This window comes from Pseudochaenichthys georgianus, chromosome 11 (assembly GCF_902827115.2).
Source record: "Pseudochaenichthys georgianus chromosome 11, fPseGeo1.2, whole genome shotgun sequence".
Lineage (NCBI taxonomy): Eukaryota > Metazoa > Chordata > Actinopteri > Perciformes > Channichthyidae > Pseudochaenichthys > Pseudochaenichthys georgianus.
The window spans coordinates 32,056,301-32,073,708 of record NC_047513.1 but is presented as its reverse complement, the minus strand read 5'-3'; the positions used below and the strand labels follow the sequence as shown (position 1 = coordinate 32,073,708).

The 17,408-nt window shown below is 40.1% G+C and overlaps 1 protein-coding gene across 1 annotated transcript in view; it reads left to right on the top strand.

The window, feature by feature from the left end:
* col22a1 (collagen, type XXII, alpha 1) overlaps positions 1-17,408 on the top strand; it is a 97,742-nt gene that overhangs the window by 49,065 nt on the left and 31,269 nt on the right. Inside the window, 15 exon segments of the mRNA XM_034094905.2 lie at positions 3,979-4,032; positions 4,988-5,041; positions 5,122-5,175; positions 5,297-5,350; positions 8,637-8,690; positions 8,792-8,836; positions 9,676-9,738; positions 11,288-11,341; positions 11,474-11,515; positions 12,593-12,625; positions 12,820-12,873; positions 13,992-14,045; positions 14,123-14,176; positions 14,260-14,313; positions 15,572-15,625. Of these exon segments, the coding sequence (XP_033950796.1) occupies positions 3,979-4,032; positions 4,988-5,041; positions 5,122-5,175; positions 5,297-5,350; positions 8,637-8,690; positions 8,792-8,836; positions 9,676-9,738; positions 11,288-11,341; positions 11,474-11,515; positions 12,593-12,625; positions 12,820-12,873; positions 13,992-14,045; positions 14,123-14,176; positions 14,260-14,313; positions 15,572-15,625 (777 nt within the window).

The window sequence follows — 17,408 nt, the reverse complement described above, 5'->3', positions numbered from 1 at the left end:
CAAAATCTCAAAGATTTCACTTTTTCTCAAAAATCTGAATTTTTCCTCAAAATCTCAAAAAACGGACTTTTTCTAAATACTTAAAAATGTTAATAATCCCTGGTCCCCGGCTTGAGCTTCAACCTCAGGATCCATGTATCTGTGATCCTCTCCAGAATGGAAGGAGTCATCACATACAGAGCATCAGCTAGTTCCTGAGCAGTGTCCTTCACGTGCTGATATCCAAGAGAGGGAGTCACACAGTCACAAGATGGAGGAATAGAAAGCAGTATTCAATGTTTACTTCAGATTAGCTCCACATCAGAAATGAGCATGCTTGATGTCTCTCTCCATAGAGGCTGAGTCATCATGTTCATCACGTAGCTATCATCTGCCTCAAACAGCCTGATGCTCTTCCAGGTCATCAGACATCCTGTCATGTTCACAGCTACAGTTGGGATACCTTTGTCATCACGTGGACTCTGATGCTGGAAGAGGACATTCAGAATTTCAACAAAACAAATTAATTATATTACTTCCTCTTACCTCAACTTCCGGCAGTAATGTCAGCGTGGATGTGTTATATTCTGGATGTGTACCCGTAACTGGCTTTGAAAAGGCAGAGAAAGGGTAGGAATCGGCACAAGCTGCATGTCTTGCACCACTGGTCATCAATCAGCGGCCCCTGCTTGTAGCCGCCGCCGGATCCATGACAAAATGTCCCGCACTCGTTCTTTAGGCGTTGAAAACAGGAGGGAAGTAAGTATTTAGTAGCCTTTTCCTTAAAGTTGACAGGGTCGCAGTAGGAACAGGAAGTGCTCGCAGCAGAGATAACATACCCTGTCCACGATATGAACACTACAGCAACTCTCTCTGACGGCGGCTTCGTCGACGCGTCAGCTAAGTGTCGGGAGACTGCCGTACTTCATGCCTAAGAGTTGGACAAATCAATAAAACTGTGCTGAGATGTTATTGTAAGATTAAAAACCCTCTGCATATCTTCAACACCACACATGTAGTTTGATTTATCTCTCCCCAAAATACAAGATTTAAAACTTCTTTCATCATGAAATGTTTTAATCGTCTCACACCACTACGAACTACACGTTGTCCTTAGTAATATACCTCGAGCGATCACATTGGTTTCAGTCTTCACGATATCCCTGTGCAGCTTCCTAATAACATTTGATTGGCGGTCCCACTGGAGCACTTACAGCCCCATGAGAGGCTCTCTTGAATAACAACAAATGGTGACCTATTTTCTGCAGGTGTGGAGTTGTTATAGCTCAGTGAGTGAGTGAGTGAGTGGGGGGGCAGCAGCCTGAGAGCAGGGATAATAGGGTGGTCTCCACTGCTGATGGGGTGGGTTTATGGTTGAGTTGGTATAGATTGAGCCACTCTCTCCTCAGTGGTGTGTGTCGCCGCCGTCTATTCACCTCCAGCCTGAAAGTGAGCTGCCGAATTCAGCAAATCATTCAAGAGCAAGGGCCAGGACTTGTTGTATGGGAATTTGGTGAGGATCCAGCAAAAGAATATAGTGTGCACAAAGTTCATTCTTGTAAATATTAACTCCAGAAAATGAACTTTATTTCGTACTATTTGTAGTTTATAGCGTATATTAAATGTTCAGTTGAACTGTCCCTGTCTGTCTTTCTGCTCGTAATAGTGTAATCAACACAATACATCGTCTGACAATGCACGATTTAAAGAGAACCTATATGGTGGCTCTGATAGGGGAATTGCACTGCACATTAAGAAAGCAGAAATTCAAAGACAATCAAATAAAAAAATCATATAAAGAAAGAAAATGAAAAAGCAAGGGCCAGGATTTGCAATATGGGAATGTGGTGAGGATCCAACAAACATTTAGGGTCCAACAAATGCATTGTTGTCCATTTTAACTGGTTAGTTAATAGCTAATAGCTAATGGTTAATAGCTAATAGCTAATAGCTAACAGTTAATAGCTAATAGCTAATAGCTAATGGTTAATAGCTAATAGCTAACGGCTAATAGCTAATAGCTAACAGCTAATGGTTAATAGCTAATGGCTAATAGCTAATAGCTAATGGCTAATGGCTAATAGCTAACAGCTAATAGCTAATAGCTTAACCCTCCTGTTGTCTTCGGGTCAAATCTGACGCACTTGCTCGCCTGTTCCACAAAATGGTACAAACAAGTGGCACGAAATGTCGAGGCTGCACATGTGTAGACTCCGCGGTCTTAAAATCCCCACAATGCTTTGCGCACGGACCAATTTCCCCAAATCTGTGGCGGAAAATGTAAGGCGGGGCCTCTTATATGAAGCACACCTGCACACTTGCTCGCCTGTTCCACTCTTTGTTTTCCGAATGCCAGGAAGGATTCTTGCCTCGCTTCTGAAGCAAGTGACTCGGAAGACATGTGTACTCGACATTGAGAAACACCCTCACTGTTTGATGGCTTGATAGCCCCCTCCACACCGCTCCACACTCGTTGGTTTGGAACAGCACTTAATGTGGGGCGGAGGGGTAGTGTGTAGGGGGTAGTGTGTAGGGCGTGGTTTGGGATTAGGCCTAAATCACAAGACAATGCGACTTAAGCCATTATCTTTTTTAAATATATGGCCTAAGTCACACTCTGACATAGGCCATTATACTATCAGGGTGGGAACAGCACTATCCTTTCACTAAGGATGTAGGCAATTTGACCAGAGGTGGCCAGCATCAAGAAGAGATGATTTAATAAAAAAAAACATTTCCTCCAAAATATGACTTTAAGAAGGTGACGATATGTAGAAAAGGGCGTGAGCGATGCTCTTATCTTTGAGCACACATGCTGAGTTGAACACACTTAACTTCAAAATAATCATCTGGGAATTTGTCTCGTTTATATGTACCATATTTTCTTGGTTTTCCACTTTGAGTTTCTATCTTGGTAACATAATGCTGGGTTTACAAATACCACAATGGGCGTAAGACAGTGGTTTTCAAACTGTGGTGCGTGACCCATGATGGGTGGCGGAGGTACTGCACCCTTCGCGGGAAGAATATTTTATTTTATTATTTTCTCCTTTTCGTTGTTTTTAAAGTGCACCTATATAAATCAAATGTATTGTTATTATTATTATTATTCAATTGTAAACAAGCACTGCTCGAAAATATCTCATTGGTCAGAGAGCTGTGGGCATAATGCTGCCTTACACAACATCCTACTTGTGTGAATAGACTTGTTCTGCTGCCATCAAAACCAAATACAGATCAAAGCTGAACATTGAGAATGAACTGAGAGGGGCGGTCTCAAAACAACAGCCCCGCTTTGAGAAGATCTGCGAGGGAAAGCAAGCACACACAAGTCATTGATAAGCTAGTGTGGAATAGGAATGGTAAAGTGATGTGAATAGTAGTTCATTAATATATTTTCCTTAAAGAAATTTGAATTTAAAAATCTACTACTCAGGGAAGAAGGCCAACCAGTTTTAATTAGGCCAAATTAATTCACAGTATCTATTCCAGGCACTTTTGTTCATGTGTAAGCCATAATGAAATATACAATTATAGTTGGATCTTTGTATCTTCTTATTATTAGCAGAGAAAATGTAAAAAAAAAAGTTTGGGAACCACTGGCGTAAGAGAAAACACATATTGTGGGGTTTTATATATTTGTTCTTTGTCATCTCAAAGTGGAAAACATGGCTATCTGTAGCTACTTGTCTGATAACATGTACTTGTAAATTGAACAATTTGATAGTTTGATAATATGTTAAATTATAAATGAAATGTATTATTATATGTAGTACCATGTTTTCTTGGTTTTTCTACTTTGTTACCAACAGGGAAACGAATGGGCGTGAGACAAAAAATAAACATATTTCGGGGTTTTATATATATTTAATTTTTTATCAAATAAAATAACTAGGGAAAACATGGCTATCTGTAGCTCCTTCAACCAACTCACCTTATCATTGCATGTTTTTCATCATTTCTATTTAGTTTTAATTGAATATACATGTTGTATTTCAGGGCAAGAAAGGTGAAAGTGGATTGCCTGGAGAGGACGGGCTTCCTGGAATCCCTGTGAGTACAACTTCACTTTCATGACTAAATAAATGTACATATTAGTAGCACACTTGTTGATAATGACCTCTTATTTATGCCCGTGCTTGTTCTTCACATCGGGGAGGAGAATTAATTTGGTATTTGAATTGCTCCATATTTAACGCGACCCACAGAGTAACCTCTCTCTCAAAGGTCTCTTGTGTGAATATATACAGGCTATATTGAAATCAACAGGCTGTCCTAATCATTTCCAAACTGCTCCCTGGAGGAAATAGCAATACACTTACCTTTAGGTGCTGTAGTACCGCCCTCTAGTGGCTGCTTTCATGCACACTGTCTAGTTGTGTACATCAATAAATACATAAAAGTATATATAAAGTACATATATATACCTTCAAAAACCATTATATGCAGTGGCAGAATTTAATTAACCACATGTACTTAATTATTAAGTAGATGTTTGAGGTACTTGAACTGTCAAGTATTGTATATGTTTACCTCTACTCCACGACATTTTGAAAGGCTTTAGTTACTTTACAGATCCAGATTATTAGAGAACACTACATGTGAATCAACTGATGGATAGACAGTGACATATAATTATATTTTAAAATCATCAGCAAAGTAATTAAAATTATCTTTACTAACTACGATGAACGAATGAATGCATCAGTCATCATTATACTGTCATTTATATACATATCATTTAATTAATTTAATATATTATATATCTGAAAGGTGCCATACGGCATAACAAAACATTTTGGTACCTACATATTATATATTTTGATGTCAATACTTTTGTAGTTTTACTTTTAATGCCTGACTTATACCTGTAACAGAATATCTTTAAATAGTATTACTACTTAAGTATACAATCTGAATACTTCACCGCTGGTTATATAAGTATGTTCATTACCTCATAACCGAGTGATTTATTTACATTATTGTACCTTTTCTTTGTGTTTTGCAGGGTATTCACGGTCCAGCTGGGACAGCAGGAAGCAAAGGGCAGACTGGACCTCCTGTGAGTCTCCGAGGACACACTCCGTCTTAAACATCATTTGACAAATACATCACGAATTAAACCCGTCTGTCTTCTTGCAGGGTCTACCTGGGGAAATAGGATTTTCGGGCAAACACGGGGAGCCAGGGAAGTCTGTGAGTCGGCCTTTTGTTCTGAAATAACAGCATTTGATGTGAATGCTGCCTGAAGTCTTGGTGTTTAATCCCTGTTGTTGTTCCTCGGTCACTAAATGTCAAACCTTTCTCCTCTTCAAAGGGTCTTTCTGGTAAAGACGGACTGGACGGTCTTCCTGGAAACGACGGTGCCACGGTGAGTCAGTGCGACCTTTAGAAAACCTGTTATTTATGCCCTCCGTGCTCACCAGAGGTGGGAAGTAGTGGAGTGGAAATACTTTGTTACTGTACTTAAGTACATGTTTCTGGTGTCAGTATTTTACTCCACTACTTATTTTTCTGAGAACTTTTTACTTTGAGTTCTTACACTTTGAACTCAAATACCTGTACTTTCTACTTCTTACACTTTGAACCCAAATACCTGTACTTTCTACTTCTCACATGTTGAACTCAAATACCTGTACTTTCTACTTCTTACACTTTGAACTCAAATACCTGTACTTTCTACTTCTTACACTTTGAACCCAAATACCTGTACTTTCTACTTCTTACACTTTGAACCCAAATACCTGTACTTTCTACTTCTCACATGTTGAACTCAAATACCTGTACTTTCTACTTCTTACATGTTGAACACAAATACCTGTACTTTCTACTTCTTACATGTTGAACTCAAATACCTGTACTTTCTACTTCTTACACTTTGAACTCAAATACCTGTACTTTCTACTTCTTACACTTTGAACCCAAATACCTGTACTTTCTACTTCTTACATGTTGAACACAAATACCTGTACTTTCTACTTCTTACATGTTGAACTCAAATACCTGTACTTTCTACTTCTTACATGTTGAACTCAAATACCTGTACTTTATACTTCTTACATGTTGAACTCAAATACCTGTACTTTCTACTTCTTACATGTTGAACACAAGTACCTGTACTTTCTACTTCTTACATGTTGAACACAAATACCTGTACTTTCTACTTCTTACATTTTGAACACAAATACCTGTACTTTCTACTTCTTACATGTTGAACACAAATACCTGTACTTTCTACTTCTTACATGTTGAACTCAAATACCTGTACTTTCTACTTCTTACACTTTGAACTCAAATACCTGTACTTTCTACTTCTTACATGTTGAACACAAATACCTGTACTTTCTACTTCTTACATTTTGAACACAAGTACCTGTACTTTCTACTTCTTACATGTTGAACTCAAATACCTGTACTTTCTACTTCTTACATTTTGAACCCAAATACCTGTACTTTCTACTTCTTACATTTTGAACACAAGTACCTGTACTTTCTACTTCTTACATGTTGAACTCAAATACCTGTACTTTCTACTTCTTACATTTTGAACCCAAATACCTGAACTTTCTACTTCTCTCATGTTGAACACAAATACCTGTACTTTCTACTTCTCACATGTTGAACTCAAATACCTGTACTTTCTACTTCTTACATGTTGAACACAAATACCTGTACTTTCTACTTCTTACATGTTGAACACAAATACCTGTACTTTCTACTTCTTACATGTTGAACACAAATACCTGTACTTTCTACTTCTTACATGTTGAACTCAAATACCTGTACTTTCTACTTCTTACATGTTGAACACAAATACCTGTACTTTCTACTTCTCACATGTTGAACACAAATACCTGTACTTTCTACTTCTTACACGTAGAACTCAAATACCTGTACTTTCTACTTCTTACATTTTGAACACAAATACCTGTACTTTCTACTTCTTACACGTAGAACTCAAATACCTGTACTTTCTACTTCTCACACGTTGAACCCAAATACCTGTACTTTCTACTTCTTACATGTTGAACTCAAATACCTGTACTTTCTACTTCTTACATGTTGAACACAAATACCTGTACTTTCTACTTCTCACATGTTGAACCCAAATACCTGTACTTTCTACTTCTTACATGTTGAACACAAATACCTGTACTTTCTACTTCTTACATTTTGAACACAAATACCTGTACTTTCTACTTCTTACACGTAGAACTCAAATACCTGTACTTTCTACTTCTTACATTTTGAACACAAATACCTGTACTTTCTACTTCTTACACGTAGAACTCAAATACCTGTACTTTCTACTTCTTACACGTAGAACTCAAATACCTGTACTTTCTACTTCTCACACGTTGAACCCAAATACCTGTATTTTCTACTTCTTAGATGTTGAACACAAATACCTGTACTTTCTACTTCTTACATGTTGAACTCAAATACCTGTACTTTCTACTTCTTACATGTTGAACTCAAATACCTGTACTTTCTACAGGTATTTGTACGCCCCTGATCTAATTCACGTATGAAACGGCAGCCATTTTGAGTGAAAGAAGATCTGAACTGTAGGCTACAAACAGCGAAGTTAGGATCTAGTAGCAGTGAACAGAAAAACAGAGCAAGAAAGATAGTTTATTTAACATTAAGTAATTCATTAATAAACATTTCTCGAAACAAATGCAATGTTAAATAAGGGAAATCATGCAACATATTATTGGAAATGCTAATAAAAACAATAAAACAAAGCATACATATGAATGAATATTGGATTTCCGGCCCGTCCACACTACAGCTTCAAAAAAAGCTTGGAGCTGGGCGTGTCTGAAGCTCGACCAACAACCAATCACATGAATCTCCCGCCCCTGACACACAAGCAAGCGGTTTGATTGGCTACAGCTTGTACTGGCATATGATTTGATTGGCTGACGCTTCCACCGAAATTTCAGAAGCTTCAAAAGTTGAACATTGCTCAACCTTTGCAGCCTGGAACGCCAGGAAAGCTCCGCTCCGCTTCCCACAATGCAGTTCGGCGAAAAGTGACGTCACCTCATTCAAAGTGAACGGGCAGGCGCGTTGGAAACCGTTTTTGAAGCTGGAGTGTGGACGGGCCGTTATCATCGAAAACACCGCTAACATGGATGCTAACGTCGCTATGTGTCTACTAGATATGTAAATAGGCAACTGTTTGCTAACACGTTCAATTTGATAGATGTCAAATATGAATGTATAGATATATAAGATTTACTATTCCTTGAAGCACTGCAATGTTATTAAGGCTTACTGTATGACTTCGAAGTCTCTTAGCTTTAAGTCGTAAGTTTGTAAATATGGAAACAGCTGCCTTACCAATAACATATTCTAGACCTGGAGTGTAACTCAAACACAATGCTCAGAAACACGATTAGAACTCAGCCAATCAGGTTCCAGACATCTGAATCCCCGCCTACATCTGTTTTTACAAGATTCAAACCAGAGACGATTGCAATTCAGTCTGAGTATCGGACAGAACATCAACCAGTAGAAACGAAAACATGGATTTTTTGAAGAGAACATTGACATTTAATTGACCATCAATGTAATGTAGTGGGGCTACCGGATGTCTCTGGCAGACGCATGTTTCTGTGTACGTCTAAAAGGTACTCATGTCTCTGCAGGGTCCCAGGGGAGAGCGCGGAGCAGATGGCTTTGCAGGAAAGGCCGGATCCAAGGTACTGACTTCACGATGTACCCGGAAACCCTGAAGACATGAGATGTGTGTTTTCCATATGCAAATCTGACATTTTAACGTGCGCGTGTGTCCTCTCCTTAGGGTGCAGACGGGCCTCCGGGGCCCAGAGGACCTCCAGGGGACAGAGTGAGTTACCAGCTGCTGACTTTTCACAATGATGTGTTAGACCAGGGGTGTCAAACTCAGGGCCCGGGGGCCACATTCGGCCCGCGACTTCATTTTATGTGGCCCCACAAGAGCTTGCAAAGAATATAATATGTTTATTATACGGTTACATGCTACAGAAGCATGTTGCCCATAAACTACATGTCCCACAATGCATCTCAAATTGCCTTTTTTCTCAGAATTTGCCTTTTTTCTTCAAAATATGCATTTTTTTCATAGAATTCCTTTTTCTCAGAATTAGATTTTTATTTCAAAATGTCACTTCCATTTTGGGACATACACACTGAAGAGACTTGCAATTATTTTCCCTAGACTTCTGCTTTCAGACGTAGTTAATTATGAAGTTATTACCCTATCCGATGATAATCCAAAGCAGAGGCAATGATGTAATATAATATAATACATTATTTTATATATATGATATATTTATATATGTTATGTTATCGTGTTTAACCCAACTGCTCCGAAAGGAAAATCACCTGTATAACTCGCATTCAGTACACATGTAAACTTGAAATGTACACTTGTTGTCAGGTAACAACATGATGTTAAGACATACTTATTTATTTAGTCTTTTTTTAGGAGAAGACCCCAGTCACTTTTCTCCGTCATATTTGAAAATAAACATTGTTATTTTCTGTATTTCATGGAAGACAAAAGTTATTTATTTATTTGGCGATGACTGCGTACCCCCTGCGATCCCCTCAAGTACCCCTAGGGGTCCCCGTACCCCCGGTTGGGAACCACTGATAATGAAACATGCGTCATCCTTACATTTGTGTTTTTGCTGTGTTTCGCAGGGAGTGTCTGGTTCCCCTGGTCTGTCCGGTGTGGCCGGAGGGAGAGGAGACAGAGGCGTCCCCGTGAGTGAGATTATCTATCAAGAAACACCAGAAATATGTTCATCTCCACCAGGGGGGATAATTAGTTTGGACCAATCATAGTAATATTGTGTTTACACATCGATGACTTTAGGCTCAAGGATCTTGTGGTGGCAGTTTAAAATGTTAGTTTTTAATTGAGTGTATTCAACTGTTTGTGACTGCTGCATCCGTCTCTTAAAGGGCCGGTACGCGCCACAGGTGATCAATAACTGCTTCAGGTGCAAAAGGCATTTCTGGCATTTATTTTAGGCCAGAATCAGCCTGTACAGGTTGTGTTTCAGGACCCCATTTGGCCTTTGACTCAAAAGCAGAAAACTGACTTCCATAGAAACGTTTGCTCTCCTTTTGAACCAACCTGCAGATTCATCCACACTCATTCTGTCTCATACTATGTACCGTACTTTTCGGACTATAAAGCGCACCTGCATATGAGCCGCAGCAGCTAAATTGTCCGTCTGTCTTGCTCTCGTTCTGTCTCTCGGTTCCACTTTTACTTTGGCGCGCCACCTGTCTCACTCTTTTCCGGCCTCCAGCTTTTCCTGCTGGAGCCGCCGCTTCAAGGTGGCGGGCGCGGACCGGTCCTAGAGCCCGTAGAGTTAAAGGTGGTTAATTGTACCGGTAAAATCCATAGATTTAGGAGGTTCCCTAGTGGCCGTTAGCTGTACAAACAAAATGGGGGGAAAAGTCGCGGTTTATAGTCCGAAAAGTACGGTACACATCTGTTCTTAGTCCTGCAATTGACTATTCTGCTTATTGTGGTTTACCCTTTCCCTGTAGTGTGTTATAGAGGTGTGAGTGTTGCATTTTAATATCTGCAAAACAGGATGGGGAGAACTCCTTAAGGTCCTTCTTATTTGATTAAGCAACAGAAATCATTTCTGGTGAAATAAAGTCGAGTGAAATTAACTTTTTCCTAATTTGCCCGGTAACCTGCGGGACCCTCAGAGGCTTCTGGTGTCCCTGAGAGACACTCTGATACAGACTGCTCTTCACTTTCTACTTTCTCCAATTTAAAAAGATTGCATTTGAAATTCAAATTGGGTCCGTGTTATCAGTAGAACGTTGAGTTAACCCTTAGAGGGACTGGACCCTACACTCGTCCATAAGTGGGTCAAAAAGGACCCGTATTAGAATAATATGGGTTTTTATGTCATTTTGGTTTTGAAAAATCACTTGTATAATATTTAGTATTATATTTTGGTTCACATTAGAAATATTTAATATTTAATTTTTCACTATTTATAATTTTAGACATTTTTTTACATTTTGAAAAAAAAGTGTTCCCATAGGAAATGCATGCGGGTCATTTTTGACCCACTGATGGAAGCTTGGAGTAGAAATACAAAAACTACAATTTCTTAAATTTAAAATGTGAATGGCGTGATATCCAACACGTTTTTTGAGGAATAGCTGGAATATGAAATGATAAAAACATGTAATTACAAAGATACTTCAAGAAAACCACCTCACCGGTTCAAAAAATACAAACATATCTTTTGTTAATTATTTGTTGGCTTCTCTTTCATAGGGAGAACGAGGAGGGGCTGGACCTTTCGGACCAAAAGGAGACAGAGGAGACAAGGTAAGTACTCTGTGTGTGTCACTAGTGGTTACAGAGGGCTCTTCTTCTGTCTCAGTAATGGCCGCCCTTCATTTTCTCTTTAATGAGGCCGTTGGTATGCAGACAGTGTGAATGTTGTGTCTCTCGCCTCAGGGTGACGTCGGAGCGAGTGGAAAACCTGGGATTCCAGGAAATGTGAGTATCTTTTACTTTTCTGTTTTCAGTGTGCATCTTAGTCACTACCAAATTATGATGAAGGAGATAGAGCCAGTTATTTCAATTTTTTTCAGATATACATTTATTTTGGACACAAGAAATGCAAAAGAAACGAAATAAAATGATACAAAAAAATGTAAACTAAACTTAAAAATGATCATAAACAAAAAAAGTATTAACTCTCGTATTGTCTTCGCCCCCCCCCTTACTTTGGTGTTCACGGTCAAATCTGACCGGTCCTGTTTTAACTGCTATTACATGAACACAAAAACCATTAATCATCACCACATTTAATTTAACACCCTCTCAAACTCTACATATTGTATCAGAGTACTGGTATACATGAAGAACTGCAGTACATATACAAAGAACAGACACTGGACATGTGTTGCGTGTGCCAGGTGTGATCCATGTGGGGGGATGGGCACATAAGAGCGGGAAATGTGTCAAGTTGTTCTGTGTGTGTGTGTGTGTGTGTGTGTGTGTGTGTGTGTGTGTGTGTGTGTGTGTGTGTGTGTGCCAGGTGTGATTCACATGGGGGGATTGGGCACATAAGGGGGGACACACACATCTAGAGTACTGTGTGTGTGTGTGTGTGTGTGTGTGTGTGTGTGTGTGTGTGTGTGTGTGTGTGTGTGTGTGTGTGTGTGTGTGTGTGTGTGTGTGTGTGTGTGTGTGTGTGTGTGTGTGTGTGTGTGTGTGTGTGTGTGTGTGTGTGTGTGTGTGTGTGTGTGTGTGTGTGTGTGTGTGTGTGTGTGTGTGTGTGTGTGTGTGTGTGTTATCTGATCCGGATGGTTACTAATGGCGGTCATGTTTGAGCGGGAACACCACGGTGTTACAAAGTTGACTAAATCATCCAACATTCAATGGAAGTGTTGATCAGCACTTTAATATGTTCAGATGTCTCCTCTGAAGGATGTCATGAAGCCTGAATGCAAGCGAATGTAAATTATTAAGTTATGATTCTGGTCGGATCTGACCCGAAGACAGCAGGAGGGTTCGATCAGACGTCTGAAAAGTGTTACTGGCCCTCACTGACTGCCCTTTTCCTTACAGGTAGCAAATGTAATCCCTGAGCCTGGTGAACCTGTGAGTACACTTCTTTTATAAAACATCTTTTTAGTAACATTATGTATATTTGGTTTGAGATGTGATCCTGCTCAAGGTTTCATAAAGATCACTTCTGTTCTCCATCTTGTTTTCTTTTCATTTGAACTTCTGGTGGTGGTAGAATAAAGTATTCAGATCATTATGAGATGAATAATTGAATTGCTTGCTTGTAGGGGATGCCTGGAGAGAAAGGAGAGAAGGGGGGTCAAGGGCCCCCCGGACCCATGGTGAGTTTTACTCTCCATTTCTTGCTCATGTATTTCTTCGTATAGCAGTACACACACGTGGCCACTAGGTGTCAGCAGAGATTAGAGAATGGCAGCCCTGCTACAGTAATGTGACTCAGGGGTCTTCACTAACTGGGCTGTGGAAATTAAATCAAAAAACATTTCCCCCCCCCTGATCCACATTAATGTACCCATCATTCTTTTACCACACATGTATTGTAATATTTGGACAAAGATAAGTGGAAAAAGTCAATTCAAGCTTTATTGGCATAGTATTGCCAAAGCACATTGTAATAATAATAATTATAATACGTTTATTTATTATAGCACCTTTCACAGAAATCAAATTCACAAAGTGCTTCACAAGTAAGAACAAAAGTTAAAGGGGACCTGTCATGCAAAATGCACTTTGTGGTGTCTTTTATAAAAAATAAAACCCTTTCTCTTTTCCTCCGTACCCAAATCTTTTAAAAACGGGGGTACAACGAGCGGATACAGATTTGCTGCCGGTATGCCGACCAATCCGCGGCGGACCCACAGGAAGTTGCTATCAGAAACAAGGCCTGACGTGTTTTGGACGTCTTTGTTTACATTAGCATCGCTAACACTCAGAGCTAACCTGTACTGGAGAGCACATTTAAAAAAAAGCAGGAAATAAAAAAGGAACTCCCCTTGTGATAAACCCGCATTTGAGCTCCATACTATTTCAGAGATAATCCTTGATGTGGTTTAGAACAGGATGGCGTTTTATCACAGCAGAATTTAACTTTATCTCCGGTAGAAATCTGATCAGGAATTAGTTTACCACAGAAACATGAATACCACATGAGGCAGACATGTAAGGTTAACAAAACACAGACCGCGTGGAGTCCCAAAAGGAACAGACATAAGAACAGAACACATCACACACATCTCAAATAGAAATAAAAGCCAATGTAAAAAGATAGATAGATTGTACAAGGTGGTACGACAGTAAAACATACGACGTTGTATGTAAACAAAAAACAAGGCGCACATAACTGCGAGATATCATCAACCAAATCACAATTATGCTAAAACAAATAATATCAATGTGTACACAACAGTGTCACTCAATTAAAACGTGTTGTCTCCCACAGGGTCAGGGAGGGCTTCCTGGAGAACAAGGCTTTAAGGGACCAGCTGGGTTGGCGGTACGTTTCTGATCATCCTGTGACTCCTGTACAGCTGATTTATTCAAAACAAGTCTAATTTGACTTCTTTATCGCAGGGTCCTCCGGGAGAGACTGGACTGACGGGAGAGACCGGGCGAGTCGGAGACCCTGTGGGTGTTCTGTTCATATCCTACACACTGAATGGGAGTAGGGAGTGTGTCGTATTAACTCGTATACGATGTGTTTCTCTCAGGGCCCGCCTGGCATAGCTGGTCCTTCGGGTCTTCGTGGATTACCAGGGAATGTGGTGAGTCTTTCTAAACCTTTACAGACACTTCAGACAAAACCATTATTCTTTTAAAACACTGATTAATCAGGAAGAGGGATATTTTCCTTCCAAAACACGTATTCTTTCCGACACTTGGAATACAAAACATTCAATACACATATTAAGGTTATTTCTTTCCGTCTAACTTTATTTGCGTATCTTAATTTCTCTACAAATAGTTACCATTGGATGTCTCATTAGATTATTTTAATATAACATTTCGGTAAACCTGTAATACAGAAAATAATATCATTCCTGTACGGCAGTGTTTCTCAAACTTTTTCACACCAAGGACCACTTAACCAATAAAAAAACACTCGCGGACCACCTAACTCTACAATAACCAAAATCGCATCGTTTTTCTAGAACAGATTACAAATCGCCTGAAAATGGTATAAACAAGTGGCAGCAAGTGGGGTGAAGGTGTTGCGCTGGGCTATATCATGCAATCGAAAGTGAAACTTTAGCGCACTCCATTGCGGAGATATTCCCGCGAGAGTGCGGAAAACTTAAATGTATTTATTTATTTCAAATGTGAAATGTTACCAATATACTCGCGGACCACTAGGGGGCGCTCACGGACCACCAGTGGTCCGCGGACCACACTTTGAGAAGCACTGCTGTACGGCATCCACTGTGGAAGTTATGGGGTTATTACTTGTATATTTGTTTACCCTATTCACCTATAGTGCCGTGCAAATTGTACAATATATACTTTAAAGGCTGTCTCAACAAAAAACAATGTCGTAACGTTTTCTAACTCTTCACTTCAGTAACACTTACACAAACCTTTCCTATCTATATTCTGAAGGTCGCTACTGAGGGGTTGGGTATATATTATTCATAGCATGATTTAAATAATATTTCATTTACAAAAACATGACTGTTGTCACTATTTTCTGATTTATACCCTCTGTATAAACCTGCTTCTAAACTAAATGATAGTTTTTAACATGGCGCCATCCAATGTTCAAGTTATCTCTTCTTAAAATGTATTCAAATGAACACGTAGTCAAGAAAGTTGGGCTTCACTTGCATATTTAAACAGACATTTTCAGGTATTGTTCAATAAAATGTTTAATCTTAATGTAAGTAATTGACTCGAACTGTTTTTTAAGTGATATCTATAATTTAGTTTAAAATATGTATCCCTGTAGTCTCTCCTTTGAAGGTGGAACACATGTAACTATAGTAGCAGGCAGTTTCAGTGTGAAACTAAACATGTCTCTGTCTTCAGGGCGTCCCCGGGATCATCGGGCCTCCGGGTCCATCCGGGCAGAGAGGAGACAAGGTCAGTCGGATATTTGTAAATTGTACATGCAGTATACTGCGGGGGTGTACACGCTTTTTTCACCGAGGGCCACACACGGAACAATATTCGAAGGGCTGGGCCACTCACGAGAGGTCGGGTTTATTGCCTCATAAGTGAAGTTATAAGTTAGCAAAATCAATCAAATGTAAGTCAATCATGCTGCAGCTTTCTATAGGTTCCATTTATTTAGTTAGCGCTCATTCCTTAAAACAGAAGCCTCAGATTGCTTATCGAGGAAAGGAGGATTTAAAGGTTGTTACGTCATTAACTGATTGGGCTTTTTCTTATCAACTTAGATTTGTTAGAACGTCTTTTCAACTGACTGAAAGCGGGCTTATTAACACATGTGGCGAAGGTGGCTTCGTCACGATGGACTGACGGCTTCAGGCCGGGTGGCAGGGCACTTTGTTGGCGTGATTGCACAGTACATGTTGTCTGTGGCTGATGATTGTGTGCACCTGGTGTCCTGTGTTGGCTCCTCCCCCCTCACCTGTGTCATGTTGTGCTGATTGGAGTGTGGGTATTTAGGCTCTGTTGCCCCGTCTGTTGAGGTGTGTGTGTGTGTGTGTGTGTGTGTGTGTGTGTGTGTGTGTGTGTGTGTGTGTGTGTGTGTGTGTGTGTGTGTGTGTGTGTGTGTGTGTGTGTGTGTGTGTGTGTGTGTGTGTGTGTGTGTGTGTGTGTGTGTGTGTGTGTGTGTGTGTGTGTGTGTGTGTGTGTGTGTGTGTGTGTGTGTGTGTGTGTGTGTGTGTGTGTGTGTGTGTGTGTGTGTGTGTGTGTGTGTGTGTGTGAGGTCCTTGTGGCTGCAGGATGTGCGAAAGGAGAACCGCAGGATTGAGGCGGTGAAGTTTGTGCCCGTGTTTTAATAAATGCCCACGTCGGGTTATATTTGTGGACGTTCTGCCTCTGCCTCCTTGCTTGGTGTGGGCCGCTCAACGGTCAGCTTCACACACGTGAACTCTGCTTAACATGCGTTTACAGATATATAACCCTTATGTTGTGTTCGGGTCTCCCGCGACCCGTTTCAAGTTACAATTATATAATAACTACGCTTTAGTTTTTTTTTTAACGGAACAAGGCTTCATGATATCCTCCACAACAGATATATAAACTCTCCTTTGACAATTTAAGCCAAGTCTGAAAGTCACTAGAAAAAAAAAAAAAGTGTATAATTTGGCCCAATCAAAATTCATCTTTGGCTTTAGACACCCCTCACTTCCTTCAGACTTCCTCACAGAGCCCCGTCTCCAACACACACGAACGCGCACATGACCAATGAGGGCATGGGATAATTGTGTGCCCCGATGGAAGGCTGACAGGCAGGTAGGCCATCCAATCCGTTTAGCCGGGCCGGCTCAGATGATTGGTCGTGCTTTTTACAGCGCCACGGCTTCCACACATGACATTTTTTGTATGTATATTTATTGTCAAAGCATTTAATGTATTCATTGCTATCGGGATGTTAAAGGTGGGGTAGGTAAGTTTGAGAAACCGGCTCGAGATCGCGAGAATTTGAAAATACACAACCGGAGAAAATCTGCCACTTCCTCACAGAGCCCCTCCTCCAACACACACGAACGTGCACATGACCAATGAGGGCACGAGGTAAGTGTGTGCCCAGATGGAAGGCTGACAGGCAGGTAGGCCATCCAATCGATTGGTTGTACTTTTTACAGTATTACGGCTTCTACAGATGACATTTTTGTATGTATTTGTTGTCAAAGCACTTCAGATATTCATTGCTATCGGGATGTTAAGAGCATTC